Source organism: Scatophagus argus, chromosome 6, assembly GCF_020382885.2.
Source record: "Scatophagus argus isolate fScaArg1 chromosome 6, fScaArg1.pri, whole genome shotgun sequence".
NCBI classification, from domain to species: domain Eukaryota; kingdom Metazoa; phylum Chordata; class Actinopteri; family Scatophagidae; genus Scatophagus; species Scatophagus argus.
Genome location: NC_058498.1, coordinates 9435043 through 9451106, shown reverse-complemented (window position 1 = coordinate 9451106; position 16064 = coordinate 9435043). Strand labels below are relative to the sequence as shown.

The 16064-nt window shown below is 43.5% G+C and overlaps 2 protein-coding genes and 1 long non-coding RNA gene across 7 annotated transcripts; 2 read left to right on the top strand and 1 right to left on the bottom strand.

The window, feature by feature from the left end:
- Nucleotides 1-256: 256 nt before the first annotated feature.
- Nucleotides 257-10388, top strand: LOC124060296 (WD repeat-containing protein 47-like). 5 transcript variants are annotated; one of them, XM_046391080.1, is made up of 17 exons: nt 257-398; nt 516-605; nt 1941-2131; nt 2350-2433; nt 2973-3057; nt 3334-3642; nt 3746-4185; nt 5424-5520; nt 6348-6520; nt 6600-6857; nt 7126-7201; nt 7421-7578; nt 7803-7972; nt 8250-8420; nt 9034-9165; nt 9318-9536; nt 9863-10388. In XM_046391080.1, exons 3-17 carry the CDS (start codon nt 1974-1976, stop codon nt 10003-10005), a joined length of 2673 nt encoding a protein of 890 aa, XP_046247036.1. In that variant the 5' UTR covers nt 257-398; nt 516-605; nt 1941-1973; the 3' UTR covers nt 10006-10388. The 5 variants fall into 5 exon arrangements, with proteins under 5 accessions (XP_046247036.1, XP_046247034.1, XP_046247037.1 ...); XM_046391078.1 differs by having other exon boundaries at nt 258-398; nt 516-766; XM_046391081.1 differs by having other exon boundaries at nt 306-766; nt 6600-6620; nt 6657-6857.
- A 1560-nt stretch (nt 10389-11948) lies between these two features.
- On the bottom strand, nt 11949-15923 carry LOC124060299. Its single transcript, XR_006843550.1, has 4 exons — nt 15360-15923; nt 14239-14380; nt 12453-12547; nt 11949-12289 (listed from the first exon to the last, which is right to left on the bottom strand). It is a non-coding gene; the product is annotated as an uncharacterized LOC124060299 (long non-coding RNA).
- lim2.2 (lens intrinsic membrane protein 2.2) lies at nt 13611-15493 on the top strand. Its single transcript, XM_046391082.1, has 4 exons — nt 13611-13833; nt 14247-14387; nt 14770-14904; nt 15337-15493. Exons 1-4 carry the CDS (start codon nt 13656-13658, stop codon nt 15405-15407), a joined length of 525 nt encoding a protein of 174 aa, XP_046247038.1. The 5' UTR covers nt 13611-13655; the 3' UTR covers nt 15408-15493.
- Nucleotides 15924-16064: the final 141 nt, after the last annotated feature.

Here is a 16064-nt window from a genome sequence, read left to right as displayed (position 1 = left end):
ATGATTTTAAAGTTTTCCATTTGTAGACTCATTAAAGCTGTCAAATAAATGTAGAAAAGTACAGTAATTCTAACTGAAATGTGGAGTAAATTAGAAAGTGGCATGAAGTGAAAGTATTTCAAATATGTACTTAGGTAGAGTACTTGAGTAATGCACTTAGGCTAGTTACTTTCCATTAGTGCCTATGGGTACAAATGGCATTTGCAGCTATGAATACAGACCTTCAGGGGTGGTTTCAGGATTGCCTGATCGAATTTACAGTTTCATTTGAGATTTCAGCCATTAGCTAAATGCTACACACCTGTGTAGCACAGCTTACTGGTCAAATCTGGAACTGGAACAGTGAAGGGTGTCAAGAGAAAACATGGGCTAACACTTGGCTTATTAGTTTGTTTTCAGTAATAATTTTGTTGATATTTAATTCCGGTGTAAAACCAAATTCCTTAACCGTACCTATCTGTGTTCCAATCTCCCTCCACTTTTTTTATTTATTTATTTTTATCGCTGTGCCGTAGGTGTGACCACAGCGCGTCATCGCTACAGTTGATTGGTGGTTTGCGGCTGCGTCCGCATGGCAACGGCGAGCTGTGTACAAGAAAGAAGGCGTAAGTGACCTTTCTGGCGGAGGCGCTGGCTGGGAATTCAACATCCAAACACCTGCTGCTGTTCTCCTCTTCGTAAATACTTCTGTAAATACTGTCATACTGGAGACTGCAGGCGGACTGGAGTGGCTTTAATGCGGTGTGTCGCTGGCGTAGACTGACAGGTGAGGAGTTGGCACGGATTCACGGTGGCGTGTTAGCCTGTACCACCGGTGTAGTTTTTGCATGATATCCTGCATGTTAGAAGATAGATGATTACCGTCACTGGCGTGGGTCTGTTCAGTCCGTCCCCTGCGCGGCTGTGTGTGTGTGTGTGTGTGTACGTGTGTGTGTGTGTACGTGTTAGTACCGTCATGCCGAAGCAAACAAGGTGTGTCTGAGCGCAGATGAAAGTGCCGAGGCTGTCCGGTTTGGGCCGCAGACCTGCTGCTGTCACATCCAGAACCAGACGTGGACGTTGTCTCTGTGTGCGGACAGGAACAGGGCGGTGTCGGCCTCCAGCAGACACCCACTGCACGTATACATAGCGATCACCCTATAGCAGCTTATGGAAGCTAATGCTGCTGTGATAAACCATTCACAGCCCAACCCCGAATAGCTGCATCCTAAGATATCTCTGATAAGGATCACAGGAAAAACACTCACCTATTTTTGTGCAACAAGATTGCAACATGAAAGTGTTAAGGATGCTAGAACACCATATGTGTTGACTTTAAACATGCTGATACACTGATACAGTTCAAACAAGCTGTGCCAAAGGAGCTGAAAAAAATTACCAGAGTGCACTCTCTGAGAGCTCCTGGTGAAATGTTAACATTAAATGACGTTCAAAACATCTGGTCGGTGTTGTTACAGAGCAGTTAGGCACACTGGAAGTCCCTGCAGGAATGTATTGTGATTGATCCTTGCTGTGTAAACCAGTGGGCGTCAGTGTGGAGTAGAAGCATGCATGAGTATTTGTCAGTATTTACATCATTAGTATTGATCTAAGCTGTCCGTGCGGCGTCTCTTCTCATTTTACGCACATCTCTAGCCACATAGTGACAGATAAAGCCCTATATTAAGCGCTCCATATGAAAAAAAAATGACCTGCCTAACATGTTCCTAAAATTTATTGAGAAGCTTTTGTTTTTATATCTTTAAAAAATTAAAAAGCTAAAATATAGACTTTTGGCCAGGCCAGATTTCTGCAGACTGAAAGTTATTATCCTTAATCAGTAACTCTAACACTAAAGTATACTGAAATCTTTGTTGGTTCAGGAAATCTGTTTAACCTTTGTTTTGGGGTGCAACATCGAGTAATCAAGCAATCTATGTCCTCTTCCTTTTTTGCTCCAGCCAGCTGTAAGCTGCCACCACAGATCTGTAATCATGACGGCAGAGGAGACAATCGGCATCAAGGAGGCAGAGGTGATCAAGCTAATCCTGGACTTCCTGAACTCCAGGAAGCTGCACATCAGCATGTTGGCCTTAGAGAAGGAAAGCGGCGTCATTAATGGACTCTACTCCGATGACATGCTCTTCCTCAGGTATGACTGGACAGCAGACTCATATAGCAGACAGGTGAGGGCCATAGTGTCTTGAAAAGTGGAGTAGCAGGCAGAGCTGTGCTAGGGGCATAAGTGTTTAGTGGGATCCGGGTCTGAACATGTCTCAGTCTCCAGATTGTTGGACTTGACTGCACCACTGTGACATGAACAGGGTTTTTGAGGGGTCTTTTAAATTGTTCATTTGCTGCTTTCAACAGGCAGCTCATTCTGGATGGCCAGTGGGAGGAGGTGATGCAGTTTATTCAGCCTCTAGAGGGAATGGAGAAGTTTGACAAGAAAAGGTAAGATAAATAATGTGGGAAATAATCTAACTTTATGTCTTATAAAATAACAGCTTTACATCAGCCCCTTACTGACCATAGCTGTTTTCTGTGGGGCATTTTTAAGAGACAACCAGAGTAGTTTTGATTTACTGTTGAGGCATTGTGAGGAGAACATGAGGCCGAACTGAAAATCAGCTTTTTGATTTAGAGTTGTCAGATACCTGCAGCTGGAAATAGTCTTCATATGAGTGGAGTTGTATTGCTTGTTTGTCTATATTTCAAGTATTATTTAGTACAGTCCTGATGATGTTTCGCTTCACTAGAGATAGAGCGACTTCCCAGTAAAGCAGGAGACTGGTAGCCTTAGGAGCTAAATTAGGTCAAGTCCCAGTACTGTAGTGGCAGGATCATGTCATATTACTGACAGCTTCTGCTACTTACCGACCACAAAACACTCAACACAAAGTTTAGCAAAATAATTCAACCCAGATAATGTCACATGTGGTTTCGTCAGTCCTCTAAAGTGTACTCCTTAATTCTGAGATTTGTGTTTCCAGGTTCCGCTACATCATTCTGAAGCAGAAGTTTCTGGAAGCTCTCTGTGTAAATAATGCCATGTCTGCTGCCGAAGACCCTCAGAATGTATGTAAACGTGTAATTAACTAGATTAGATGAATTAAGGTACAGTGGCCTTTGGGTTATTGGATTGGGCTCACAATTGCTCTGTTGACCACTAGAGGGAAAAATGCACTCAAAATGCCCTCGAAAATGGAAACTTAGTATCTTTCAGCTCCAGTGGAACTTCTAACGTGACGGTTGGGTTCCACAAAAAAAAAAAAAAAAACATCTCACATTCAAAACAAACATCTTAATAACCACATACTTGTCTGTCCTCTCTAAATATTCGCTCAACAACAGCTGGAGCTCTCCATGCAGGAGGCAGTCAAGTGTCTCCACAGTCTGGAGGAGTTCTGCCCGACCAAGGAGGACTACAGCAAGCTGTGTCTACTCCTCACCCTGCCTCGCCTCACCCACCACGCGGAGTTCAAAGACTGGAACCCAAGCACAGCCCGCGTCCACTGTTTCGAGGAAGCCTGTGCTATGGTAGCTGAGTTCATCCCCGCGGACAGGAAGCTGAGTGAGGCAGGCTTCAGGGCGAGCGGGAACCGCCTCTTTCAGCTGCTCATCAAAGGGATCCTTTACGAGTGCTGTGTCGAGTTCTGTCAGGTGATGTCATACCTGATAAATTGAAGTTGTTAGAAGAAGATTTCAGTGACTCAGTGATTCAGTTGTGGTTGATGGTCCAAACCCCTTTGTTTCTGTTTACTAGAGCAAAGCAACTGGCGAGGAGATCACAGAGGGTGAGGTGCTGCTCGGCGTGGATTTGCTTTGCGGGAACGGCTGTGATGAACTGGACTTGTCGCTGCTCTCCTGGCTGCAGAACCTTTCTCCAAGTGCTTTCTCCTGCGCCTTTCAGCAAAAGACCCTGAACATCCACGTGGACCGTCTGGTGAAGCCCAGCAAGGCCGGCCACGCTGACCTCCTCACTCCGTTAATCAACCGCCTGTCACCTTGCCCTACATCACCCTACCACCAGAGGCCTCACTCAGCAGAGAACTACATGTCCAGATCCCTCAACCCGGCTTTGGACGGCCTGTCTCATGGTCTAGCAGCCCAGGACAAGAGAGGCATGGAGGTGAACATGAAGTCTGCGCTCAGTCGGAGTCTAGTGGAGAATAATTTGCATCAACAGGATGATTCGCCTGAAAGGTAAGCAAAGCTTGAGCACACCTGAAACAGCTGGTTTCTGCTGTTAGTTAGTTAGTTGCTTTGGGAACCGGATTGGTGCAGCCCTGCGTAGTATGTGTCAAAGCTTGCAATAACTTTGATTTACAAAACTATTATGTACCTGTCATTGTAAAACAATTTTTCTTCTGTAGCATTAACACATTTTATTGTCCTCTAAACAAATTCTCTCACATACGATTCTGTGATTATTGTTGCTTTTTGACCATCATTTTTCTTTCTCAAAACTCAGTCATCTATCTGTGACACCGAGACAAACTGAGCTACATGTATGGTCAGGTAAAAGCTGATCCTCAGTTAGTTAGAAATTGAAAAGTAATGTTTTTAGCCATTATCTGTCTAGCCTTAGATAACAAAATCCTGACCCCTCAATGTAAAATGCATGTACTTTTTTTTGTCCTGTGCTGTCCTGGATCTTTCTTACCAGACTTTCTCCCTTCACACGTGCAACCTTAGGTATTAAACCCAGTGGTCGATCTGGTTAAATGACACGTTCTGTAGCTCCATTAATCCCATTAGCTCTGCTTTAACAGAGACATACAGCCTCGTCTGTCATCTCCTGCAGGGCTGCACAAAGCGCATTAAACTGCAGCTGCGTGTTGATGGATGCAATTTAATCTAAAGCTTTCATCTAATAACTCATTAATGAAAATCACTGTACTGCGCCTGTAAATTAAAGCTGTAAATTGAAGTTACTAAAGAGGAGATTTATACTGCTTAAATGTCATTTTACTGTGATCACTGCGGCTTGTAGAGCAGGTTCCTGGGTTCAGGACCCCTAGAACAGACAGGGCAGCATCAGCTACAGTAAAATATCATAATACAGTACAGGTCTAGTGTACTAGTGTATTTGTGGTGAAAACCCAGTAAGGCCAGATCATTAGAACTGACAGGTTCCCTGACAAGGTTACTGCAGATAACATGCCGCACCACTAAGTAGTAAGTGGTGAAAGGATTCTGAGGCATCAAATGGAAAGCACTGCAGAAATCAAAGCAGTTTGTCTATTGGACGTTGCTTGGTTCTCTCTGGCTCCACCGGCTGGTTGCATTTATGTGCTGTACTGGTACAAAGTTAAAGCTAATTTGAACAATATTTGCATGTCTTATTTGTTGCTTGCCAATAAGCAATGAAAATAAGAGTTGGTCACATTAATACTGTTTCTTCCTTTGCCTTGTATTTACGTGTTTTTTCCTGACTGTAGGAAGCACTCACAAGGGCTCGATGGACCCAACACCACACGCACACCTCTGACCCCTGGAAAAGATGGCGGGCCACCCTGCAGCACAGAAACAAACGAGGTAACAGGATGTGTCACCTTCGATTGCTCCCTCCGAATTGGATTTCGGGGCTCGTAAAAAGAAATGAGCGCAGGTGTCCGTCTGGTCACTTGAGTCAAAGTCAAAGTGAGATTTTCAGTCTGTCGTCCCCCCACAGTCATTATTTCAGATTTAAGAGATTTAGAATAAACTCCCCCTGAACCCCTGAACCGCCTGGTCTCCCTACTTCCACTGAATCATAAATCGTTTCCCCAATTCTCTACCACGCCTGTGAGGGGCATTAGCACCCTCTTGCCCCCGTCTCTTCACTGAGTGGAGGTCATGGACACTGGCGGCAGATAATCTGGTCTGACGTGCGGTCACACCCAAGATGGCTCGCTGCTTCCATCATCGCTCATCTTTATGCTTCCCAGGACCCGTCTAGAGGAACAGAATAGCTGGAGATTGTTTGTGTGTATGTGTGTGTGTGTGTGTGTGTGTGTGCAAAGTGGTGATATGGATGAAGGTGAAAATAATACCGTAGACCCGCTGGATATAATGAGGTCCTTGAAAACTTTTTATGAGATATATGATGGAGGACGAGGCCTTGGGAGTTGAAGAGTTGTCAGTAGTGGCTCTTGAGAGAGTTTGTCTATTCTAATCTAGTGTGTGTGTGTGTGTGTGTGCTCTTGCATGTGTATGTGGTGGTGATGAGCGCTGCCAAGCGATGAAGCAGATTTTACTGAAAGGTAACAATAAATGGTCTGTCATCCGTTGTCGAGCCTGTTCTGGTAAAACAAACCCTGTTGAAGTATTGCATCAGAGTTCTCTAGTCATTTCTCATCTACTCATTGTGTGTGTTTGTCCAGCGTCTTGACTCCACGGAGCACATGCAGGAATATTACAGGCAGCGTCTCCGCGTGCAGCAGCATCTGGAGCAGAAGCAGCAGCAGAGACAGCTTTACCAGCAGATGCTGCTGGAGGGAGGGGTAAAGCCTCTGGATGGAGCGCAGAACAACCTCACAGAGACCTTCCTCAGCAGGTAAGGAAGTCATTTTGCGTGAATGAACCACAACCTTAGTGCTACCTTGTCGAGACAAAGAGAGCTTGTTGTTGCGTAGATCCATTCAGAAGTTGGAGGAGATGAATGTGGGCCTTGACCATAGAGGAGACGAGGTGATGACACATTTGGGCCAGCAGTGGAACGGACTGACGGGGAACAGCAGTGTTTCCAGTCCCAGAACCACCGACACCCGCCACACGCCAGACAACGGGCCACCAAAGGACAAGCCAGGTGGTGGGGTCAGCAGCACCCCTTTTAAGGCCGGGAGCCACAGCTTGCCTTCCCTCAGCGAGTCCCCAGTTCCTGCCACTCAGAGGTAAGAGCCTCATACCGTTTCCAAAGCATCAACTCAAGCTTTGACAAGCTGTCTTCTTCTTCTCTGTCAAAATCATCTAATATCGATCAGTAAGTAGGCAGCCTGTGCTGTAATTGCTGTGTTGCTTTGCCTTATTTCAAAACGCTGATCTTCATATTAAGGAGTCACTGTCAATTATGGAAACACAAACGTGCACCAAATAAATTAGATGGGAATGAATTGAAGTTTCTAGCTGTGTGTGTGTTTGTGTGCACATTTTTATCACCAGTGCTGAGAGGATCAGAGGGTCTTGTCCCACAGTCCAAGATGATTCTGGCTGCTCTGCTACACGAAACCCCCAAGCGGTACAGCAAACTGCTTAAGTATTAATTTTATAGTCTTTTCATGTTATTTTAGCATTGGTAAGTCCGTTGTGTCCTGCATTATTTTATCTTTGTAATAAATGTTGTTTCTACGCATTTGTTTGAACCGTTTGCCTGAAGGCTATTTGTGTTTAAAAATAAATCTATGCCGACTCACAGGTAGGTCATAGTTCAAACGATGATCTGTCTGATCTTGTTCAGCCGGGGAAGTCCAAAACACAGTTTGTTAAGGTCAACCAGCTTGAGGACACACAGGCGGTACGTGCAGTGGCCTTCCATCCCTCTGGAGCCCTTTATGCAGTCGGATCCAACTCAAAAACCCTGAGAGTCTGCGCCTACCCAGAAACACTGACTAGCAGGTAGGAATCATTCACGGGTTTGAACTTAACACATCGTGGTAGTGTGGGGGTTTCCTGTAAATGTGCACTCAAGTACTCAAGAGGATTTGTGCATCTTGTTAGCAATTTTGAAAAAGATCTCATTAAAAAATTTTAAATCCAGGATGTAATTTTTCCCACACCTAACATTTTTTAATACACGCCTCCCTACACATTTTATAGTCCGTCTGTCTTGTTTCATTCAGTGGTTCTGGTGCAGTTAAGCAGCCGGTGGTGCGCTTCAGGAGGAACAAACACCACAAGGGCTCAATCTATTGCGTAGCGTGGAGCCACTGTGGACAGCTGTTGGCTACTGGTTCCAATGATAAATTTGTCAAAGTCCTGCCTTTCAATGCAGACAGCTGCAATGCCACAGGTACAAATATTTTCAATGCTTTTGGTGTGTATGTGATATGTAATGTCTAATAGCCGCTTGCCTTGAACAGCACAGACCTGTTTTAATGATCACCTACCTACCTATGGGGATTTTTTTTTTTTTTTTTTTTTTTTTTTTACATCTGAAGAAGGGTCAAGTTGTTGCTGTCATGTAAGCAAGTAATAAACATTTTCAATAATGGAGGCGGGGGGCACGATGTAACTCAGTATCAGGAGGATGTAACTGTTTCCACCCCAATTGTATGCCTCTGATTCAGGCCCAGACCTGGAGTTCAGCATGCACGACGGTACCATTAGAGACCTGGCCTTCATGGAGGGGCCTGAGAGTGGAGGATCCATCTTGATCAGTGCAGGGGCTGGAGACTGCAACATCTACACAACAGACTGTCAGAGAGGACAAGGCCTTCATGCCCTGAGCGGACACACCGGTACGTTAGTAGCAGCTCGTCGACTGCAACTCAGGGGTTTTGAAAGCAGTTTGCAAACATGGTAGATCGTTTACGCCGGGCATGTCAAACTGGTCCACAGGAGGGCCGGTGTGGCTGCAGGTTTTTGTGCCAACCAACCAAGAGCACACCGTTTGACCAATCAACTGTCTGAAGACGGAGATCAGTTGATTAAATGAGTCAAGTCTGGTGTGCTGCTACTTGGTTGGAAAGAAAACCTGCAGCCACACCGGCCCTCCTGTGGACTAGTTTGACATGCCTGGTTTACGCCAAGATTCTTGGATTCTGCATTGTTTTCAAATGAGAAACCAGTGAACTCCTGGGAACGGTAACACAAGATACACTATACATACAAAAGTATCGGGACACACCTCTTTATGGGGCCGTTTTTTCAGGGGTTAGGCTGGTTAGGAAATCTTAATCTTTCGGCATACCAAGACATTTTGGACAATGCTATGCTTCCAACTTTGTTGGTGTAACGGTCAGGTGCCCCAATACTTTTGTTTATATAGTGTACTTCTAATCACATAAATGGGGCTTGTAATAACAACAACTCAGCAGAACATGGTAAAGCTTCACTGTTTTATTTAAACAGGTCACATTCTGACTCTGTACACATGGGGAGGGTGGATGATCGCTTCTGGCTCCCAGGACAAGACGGTCCGGTTCTGGGACCTGCGGGTGCCCAGCTGTGTGCGGGTGGTGGGCACAACTCTGCACGGCTCAGGTGAGTCTCATCCTTCATGTGGCTGCAGATCACCTGTACCACACTTTCTTGGTTTAAAATCTAGTAAGGAAAAACCAAATAGCATTGAGGCTGTTCTGAGGTGCCGCCAGTCACAGCAAACATCTCAATTACTGCTTCTCTGTCTCATGCAGGAAGTGCAGTTGCTTCAGTGGCGGTGGATCCCAGCGGCCGCCTGCTGGCCACAGGTCAGGAAGACAGCACCTGCATGTTGTACGACATCAGAGGAGGCCGCATAGTCCAGACGTACCGCCCCCACAGCAGCGACATCCGCTCAGTGCGCTTCTCCCCTGGAGCCCATCATCTCCTCACCGGCTCTTATGACAACAAAGTCGTCATCAGCGACCTTCAAGGTAGCAATACTACAAACAAACTTATAGTATTGTTTAACAAAATACACATACTGCAAAGAAAAGGTTAAAGATGGATTATTTGCATTATATATTTTTATTATAAATTTGAATTTTAAATTTGAATTTACATCATGCTTATTATTTTATTTAAAGATTTTCACCTTTCGAAGTATAAATATAAATGCACTTGACAATTGTGTCATGTTGCGTTCAGGTCTCATTACTATTGACGTAGTCCAATACTTACATACTGTATATGGGACCATTTCCGTTAGCGTCTGCTGTTTGATCCTGCTCGTTGCCACTTTTCTTTTCTCCGACCCCAGGTGACCTGACAAAGCCCCTCCCTCAGACGGTGGCAGGGGAGCACTGGGACAAGGTGATCCAATGCAGGTGGCACCCCCACGACCGGACCTTCCTCTCCTCTTCTGCGGATCGAACTGTTGTCCTCTGGGCACCAGGCCCCTGAATTGTTCACTAAAGAAAGACTGGTTAGCAGCAGCAGCAGCAGCAGGAAGAAGCACAAGGACAGTCCACATACATCTCAGCATGGCGTGTGTATTCAGGCACAAGTGTGTGTTTCGTGTGCATACATCGCGTGAGCATGTATGTTTTTTGTATGTGCTGCTCAGTTTAGGATTAACTTTGTGTGTGCACATGTGTGTCTATATAGTGCCACAGATGATCACTTTAAAGATCACTCTTGTTTGTGTGTGCGTGTGCACTGGCATACTACTGTATGTATGTGTTTGTCAGTGTGTGGCATCGTGTATGCGAGCGAACACAGCGGTCTGACAATAGGTGTTTGTATTTGGCTTCATAGTTTGAGTGAAGTGAAACTAAAATAAATTTTAAAAAAAAAGACTGATGAGAACATTTTGCAAATGCTGTGAAGAAGAAGAAACGTGGAATTTTAGTGTTAATGTTCCCATTCAGAATTCGTGGGATGTTCACATAGGGGCTGAATATGCGTCTGTGTGTGTGTGTGTGTGTGTGTGTGTGTTCGCTTAATACCTTTCTGCTTTTGGCTGAACAGCATAAAGATTAACCCTACAAAGATGTAGTTAAAATATAGAAATGTGTGAAATTCACTGCAAGCACACCTTCACTTTAGTTCCTTTTCTCACAATGCCAAACTACATTTTAGTCATTGAGGGTCAGAACTTGGTAGAAACCACTTTAAGAAGGGATGTTGGTAAAGCACTGCTGTTTCTATATGAAACGGTGAACCAGACTATTGAAAGAAGCCACTTTTAGTTCTGCATATCATAATGTGCCTTTTTGTAGATATTTTTGGATGAGTGAATCGATCAATAGATTTATTTATGTATTTATTTACTTGCAGTTTGATTTTGGTATTTTCTCATACGCCTCATGTTTGTAAATGCTGGGAAAATAATCACACATTGGCGCTTGTGCACCCTTTTATAAATCCACAAAGCATTTTTCCCTACGTCTGTTACTGTTGGAAAAAGTTAGCGTAATTAATGCGTTACACAATATGCTGAAATACACTATGTTCAGCCATTTGTACATGTGTCTCAGACAAAAAAAAAGGTCTCTTAACTGTTGTGTTCCAGACAGACTAAATAGATAAAAGTGTAAGACACGAATAAGTCAATTTTGGGTTTGAAGTATTAGAAACAGTGGATTTTGTGGATTCATTTATAAACACATTTAATGTGAAGCTCGCTGTAGTTCTCAGTTGCTCCTCAATTAGCAGATTCAGGGTCATTTCAAAAGATGAGCGCAGTAAAAGCTAACCTTAGTGCAGCTGTAAAAACCGACTGGGTGATGAGGAATAAGAATATTTGCGGTAAAAGCTCAATCACCAATCAGCACCTCATTTCTCATCGTTTCCCCCCAACTTCTCAAAACAGCCAAGGACTTTGAAACAGATGGAGAATAAGGATTTAAACTTTAAAGATGAAATATGTTGTAAACAGTCTCAGAGGGACAGAATCTATCACAAAATGACCAAAGAAATGTTGTCAGAATAAAGTCAGGACGGTGGCAATGAGGCACTTTAAAGGCAGGAACTGCTGCTGGACTTCCCAAAATGTGAAATGACAAATCTGGTCACTTCTTGAACTTTTACAAACAATTACTTAACTTTACCTTCACTTTTATTGAGCACCTATGCAGACACTTAGTGGATGAGATAGAAGAGGGTTATCCCATTATGCATCATATTTTCCACTATCTGTGGCTCACAATATGGCATATTCAGTGTCATTTGAAACCTGTGTGGTTTTAAGCAACGTTTGTGCGCACAGATGTGTGATAATGGAACTGCCAATGGGTCGATGGTGTGTTAGTTTTACGTTACACTTTAGCACTGTAAGCTAACTGATGGAATAAAGTTACAAAGTGCCATCACGTGTGTGTGTGTGTGTGTGTGGGTGTTTGTTATTTCTTTTGCCAAATAGAACGTACAAATTAAAATGAAAATTTTAAATGTGTTTTTAATTTCTCTGTGTTTGATAGCAGTGTTTGCTTGAATGTATGTTGGGGCCACACACACACACACGTCTCTGCATGCACGCAGGTAAGTGCAAGATACACACACCTGCATCAAAGACATTTGCAAGGCGTTGGGTGCACAAATACTTACGTTTTTGCTCGAGGCCATTGCCTAGGTTGTTTTTGCTTAGGAGGGCCACTAATCCCTGTCCTGCACACTCCCATCACTGGTGTGGTGTGACCAAAAGTGGGGGTTGGGCATCATGAGATGAACTGTCAGGTGTGATGAGCTATTTCAGGGAAAACAAGGAAAAGAGAAAACGCAAACAAAAAGTTGAATAATGAGAAGGAGAAACACATGACACAAAGAGGTAGAAGAAGTGTTAGTGATAGAGGGAGGGAGGTAACTGCAGAGAAGAGAGCGGGGATGAGGTGGGTGGGTGCCAAACTCACATGCTGCGCTCGATCATTCCCTCTTTTGTGATGTGGACAATGAGTCAGGGGTACAGGGCTTTAAAAGGATAGGCACACTGTTACAGCCAGCAACCCTGTAGAGACACCAGCCAACCAAGAGGTATCAGAAAAAAAAGACTTGGACTTTAACAGACTGTGTTTTTACCGTTCTCCAGGAAAATACCACTTTCTTTAAAGGTTTTGAAGGCAAATTAACCATAAAGAACCTGCCTCTGGAGAACAACTGGAACTACAAAGACAGAAGAGATGAATGTTTGGAGATCTTTTTTTTTCTAGGGAAATTATCTTTACAGCTGGTCCTGTGGCCTTCATGTTTGTTCATGCTGCTTGACAAGCAGTAACGCAACAATATCCCCAGACACGTCTGGGACTCAGATGTATAGGTCTGATCTAACTTGGATGAGATTTTGGGATTCGGAGGGTTTAAGAGGTGCAGCGAGGAGTTGAAATCGGTTGAATCGGAAAGTTAAAATTACTGGTTTCGCTGGCCGTGTGACAGAGAGCAACACTGCTGACGGTTCAGTTACTCGGTGCTGAAAAGATTAGTTAGTGGTGCTTAGAGGGGAATTAGTGGTGAACAATGGTTCAAAACTGCCTGATAGGCAAGCTTATTGTCATACAGCAGTTTGGCTCAAGTGTTTTGCTGTCGTCTGTCATTATCACTGAAGAATGATTCACTTTCTTGACTCGTGTGGGCGTGTGTGATCTTTGATCAAACATGCTTAATAAGGATCAACTGGCAATATTTCAAAGCCTGGAAAAATTGTTTTTAAACTCATTTAAAGGTTGAGAATTTGTTTCTTCTTGGGCATTCTGGTCTGAAACTACAGTGGGCGCCTAACTCGAGTTTGGGTACTGAAAGAGAGGCAGCAGGTTTGCATCATGTGAGTGAATCTACCTTGGACATCTCTGATTTAGACCTGTAGGGCATCCAGGAAGTGGAATCTGTTCTGTCAGGACCATACTGCCCTTTAATAAGCGAGCCAACTGATTTGCAGAATCAAACGCCTCTCACACAACAACCGACCGTAACAATTAACATTGGATAGCTTGACTCAGTAAATGCTGAGTGAATCACTGAGTGTGAGCTCTGAATGACGCATGTTTCTCCACCCTGTCCTCTCTGCCCCGAAGCAGCTGCTGGATGTTCACGAGGACAGCGCTTCCCCCAGCTTCTCCACGATGCTGTATAGTTTGGCGGGAGGAGGCACGCTCTGTGGAGTGGCTGCCCTCGTGCTTCTCATCGTTTCAACGGCAACAGACTTCTGGATGCAATATCGATACTCGGGCAGCTCAGCCAATCAGGGGCTTTGGAGGTTCTGCATTAATCACAAATGCCACGCTCACACTATAACTGTAGGTGAGTGCTTCAGAGGTGACATCAGGACAAGACAAACAAGGGTTCCCAAAGAACACGGTTTTGGAAGAAAGCTAAGTTAACTGGTATTTTGTGCTTGCTTGACATGTATTAGGCTGTCTAAACACACATTTTTTTTTTTACTGATGGAAGGATCATTTACTGGAACTGTACCAACTATGTTTGAAAGAAAAGGAGATGACAAGCAAAGTGAAGGAAGGCTGAGCAGAAAGTTCACTGTACCAAATCAAATAGTCCAAAGGTTCCAATTGCATAACTGCAAATGAATGTACTGTGAGAGCTGTCACTGGTGAAATAACAAATTGAAGTACATGAACTACAGTCACAGTATTTCTGACAAATCCAGGATTAAGTTTGATTATCTGTTGATGTGTATGTGGTCCTGACCTTTCCAGCCTTCTGGGATGCTACACGGGCCTTTATGCTGCTGGCGGTGCTGAGCTGCTTCGCCGGCGTGATGCTTGGCCTGAGCGCATTCACGAATGGGACCAAGAATCGGAGGGTCCGTACAGGCGGCATCGCCCTGGTCCTGTCAGGTAACAATCACACACACTTAAAGGGTTACCTGGAGGTTAGAGAAACTGTCCTGTACATTTATTCTGTAGGTTTCTTCAATGTTCATCTGATCATGAACCTGACTGTCATAGGTCAGTGGTTAACCAGGATTTAGGTCAAAGAATTGTACCATGCTTTGGTGGATAATTGTTAAGTGCCATGTAGTGTCCTTTAAAGAAACGGTTCACCACAAAATCAACACTTTATCTTGATTAACTGGGCAAGAATCTAGTGAAATGTCCCTTTAAATATATATATATATGTTTATAGGTTACTCAGGCTGGAATTTCTTGCACATATCTGGTCTTCTTATTTTCATGTTTAACTCTTTTTTTAAATTTTCCTTTTACCATCTATAATCAGGTTTTCTTGCTCTACTGGCTTTGGCAATTTACACCGGAGTGACTGTCACTTTCTTTGGCAAACGCTTCTTGGACTGGCGCTTTTCCTGGTCCTACATCATCGGCTGGGTGGCCATCATTTTGGCTTTTGCAGCAGGTATTAAGCATATTAATATATTTATATTTTTGTAAAAAGGATCTCATTGTCTTTTATTTACATGAACTGTATGGGCTGCAATCATTGTCAGCAGCCTGGATAAGAGGATCCAAAGGTGTGCAACGCAGCATTGCACATTTCTTTGGTCACTAACAAAGTCTGTACATGGATCTCCATAGTCTACATGTACATGCACAGGTGAAGTGGCTATGCCATGTACTGTATTGTGCATCTGGTAAATACCCAAAGTCACACGGTGATGACATTTTGCAGTTGCAAAGCCACCTCAGATCCTTTCTTTGACAGCTGGTAGTGAGTTGGACCTTTTCTTTAAGTGAAGGATATGGCATTTAACTAAAGTTTGTTGTTTTTAGAGGTTACTGTTACTGTAACTTAACCGAGTTTTTCTGTCTTTGCTTTGTCTGTCTTCAGGAATGTTTCAGCTCTTTGCTTACCGGCGGACCACAGCAGAACCTGCTCCGTCAAACAACCCAGACAGCTGAACAAGATGAACACACTGATCAGCGCCGAGACTCTCGCAATGGATGTCGCTGCTGCTGCTTTTGAGTATCTGGAATGGAATAAATAGAAATCAAAAAGTCGTGTGGTGTCACTGCAACATCTTTTTTTCAAAATAATCTTTACCAAATATAAATAATTATAAAATAAATATTTACAGATATAAAAGTAGATAAACAATATTGATTCGTCTGGGGAATCTAGTTCACTGTATCTAAGTATACCTTTAGGCAACAAAAGAAACCACATCTAGAAGGGCTAAGTCAAAGGCAAATGGACTTTCTACATATTGTCTAAAGATGTAGATTTCTTTGGTGCAGAATCTTTTTTGCATTGCAGCAGAAATGTCTTCCAGAAATTTACAGCAAGTATAGTAAGCTTTGCGTTTCTAAATATCTAAATATTTTTTTAAAATGCAACAATAATCTTTTTCTTAATCCAACAGAATTTATGGAAATAGTTTTCTGTCAAAAGCAAAATCACAGATAATCTGCACTGTGAACACTTTGCACCAATTGTGCTTACTGTCAATATTTCTAGATCTTATTTTATTGAATATAACTGAAGTTGCTTTCTGTATGTGTACCCAAATAGCCCAAACAGTAGTGGAAAATATAAATGTGCTTTGCGAATGCCTCTGC

What these genes read in the sequence shown, in the direction of transcription:
- LOC124060296 (XM_046391080.1), top strand. Translation starts at nt 1,974, where the DNA reads ATGACGGCAGAGGAGACAATCGGCATCAAGGAGGCAGAGGTGATCAAG. An exon ending in CAGGATGATTCGCCTGAAAG is followed by an intron (nt 4,186 to 5,423) that starts GTAAGCAAAGCT and finishes TCCTGACTGTAG; the next exon opens with GAAGCACTCACAAGGGCTCG. An exon ending in GCAGCACAGAAACAAACGAG is followed by an intron (nt 5,521 to 6,347) that starts GTAACAGGATGT and finishes GTGTTTGTCCAG; the next exon opens with CGTCTTGACTCCACGGAGCA.
- lim2.2 (XM_046391082.1), top strand. Translation starts at nt 13,656, where the DNA reads ATGCTGTATAGTTTGGCGGGAGGAGGCACGCTCTGTGGAGTGGCTGCC. An exon ending in CGCTCACACTATAACTGTAG is followed by an intron (nt 13,834 to 14,246) that starts GTGAGTGCTTCA and finishes TGACCTTTCCAG; the next exon opens with CCTTCTGGGATGCTACACGG. An exon ending in CATTTTGGCTTTTGCAGCAG is followed by an intron (nt 14,905 to 15,336) that starts GTATTAAGCATA and finishes GTCTGTCTTCAG; the next exon opens with GAATGTTTCAGCTCTTTGCT.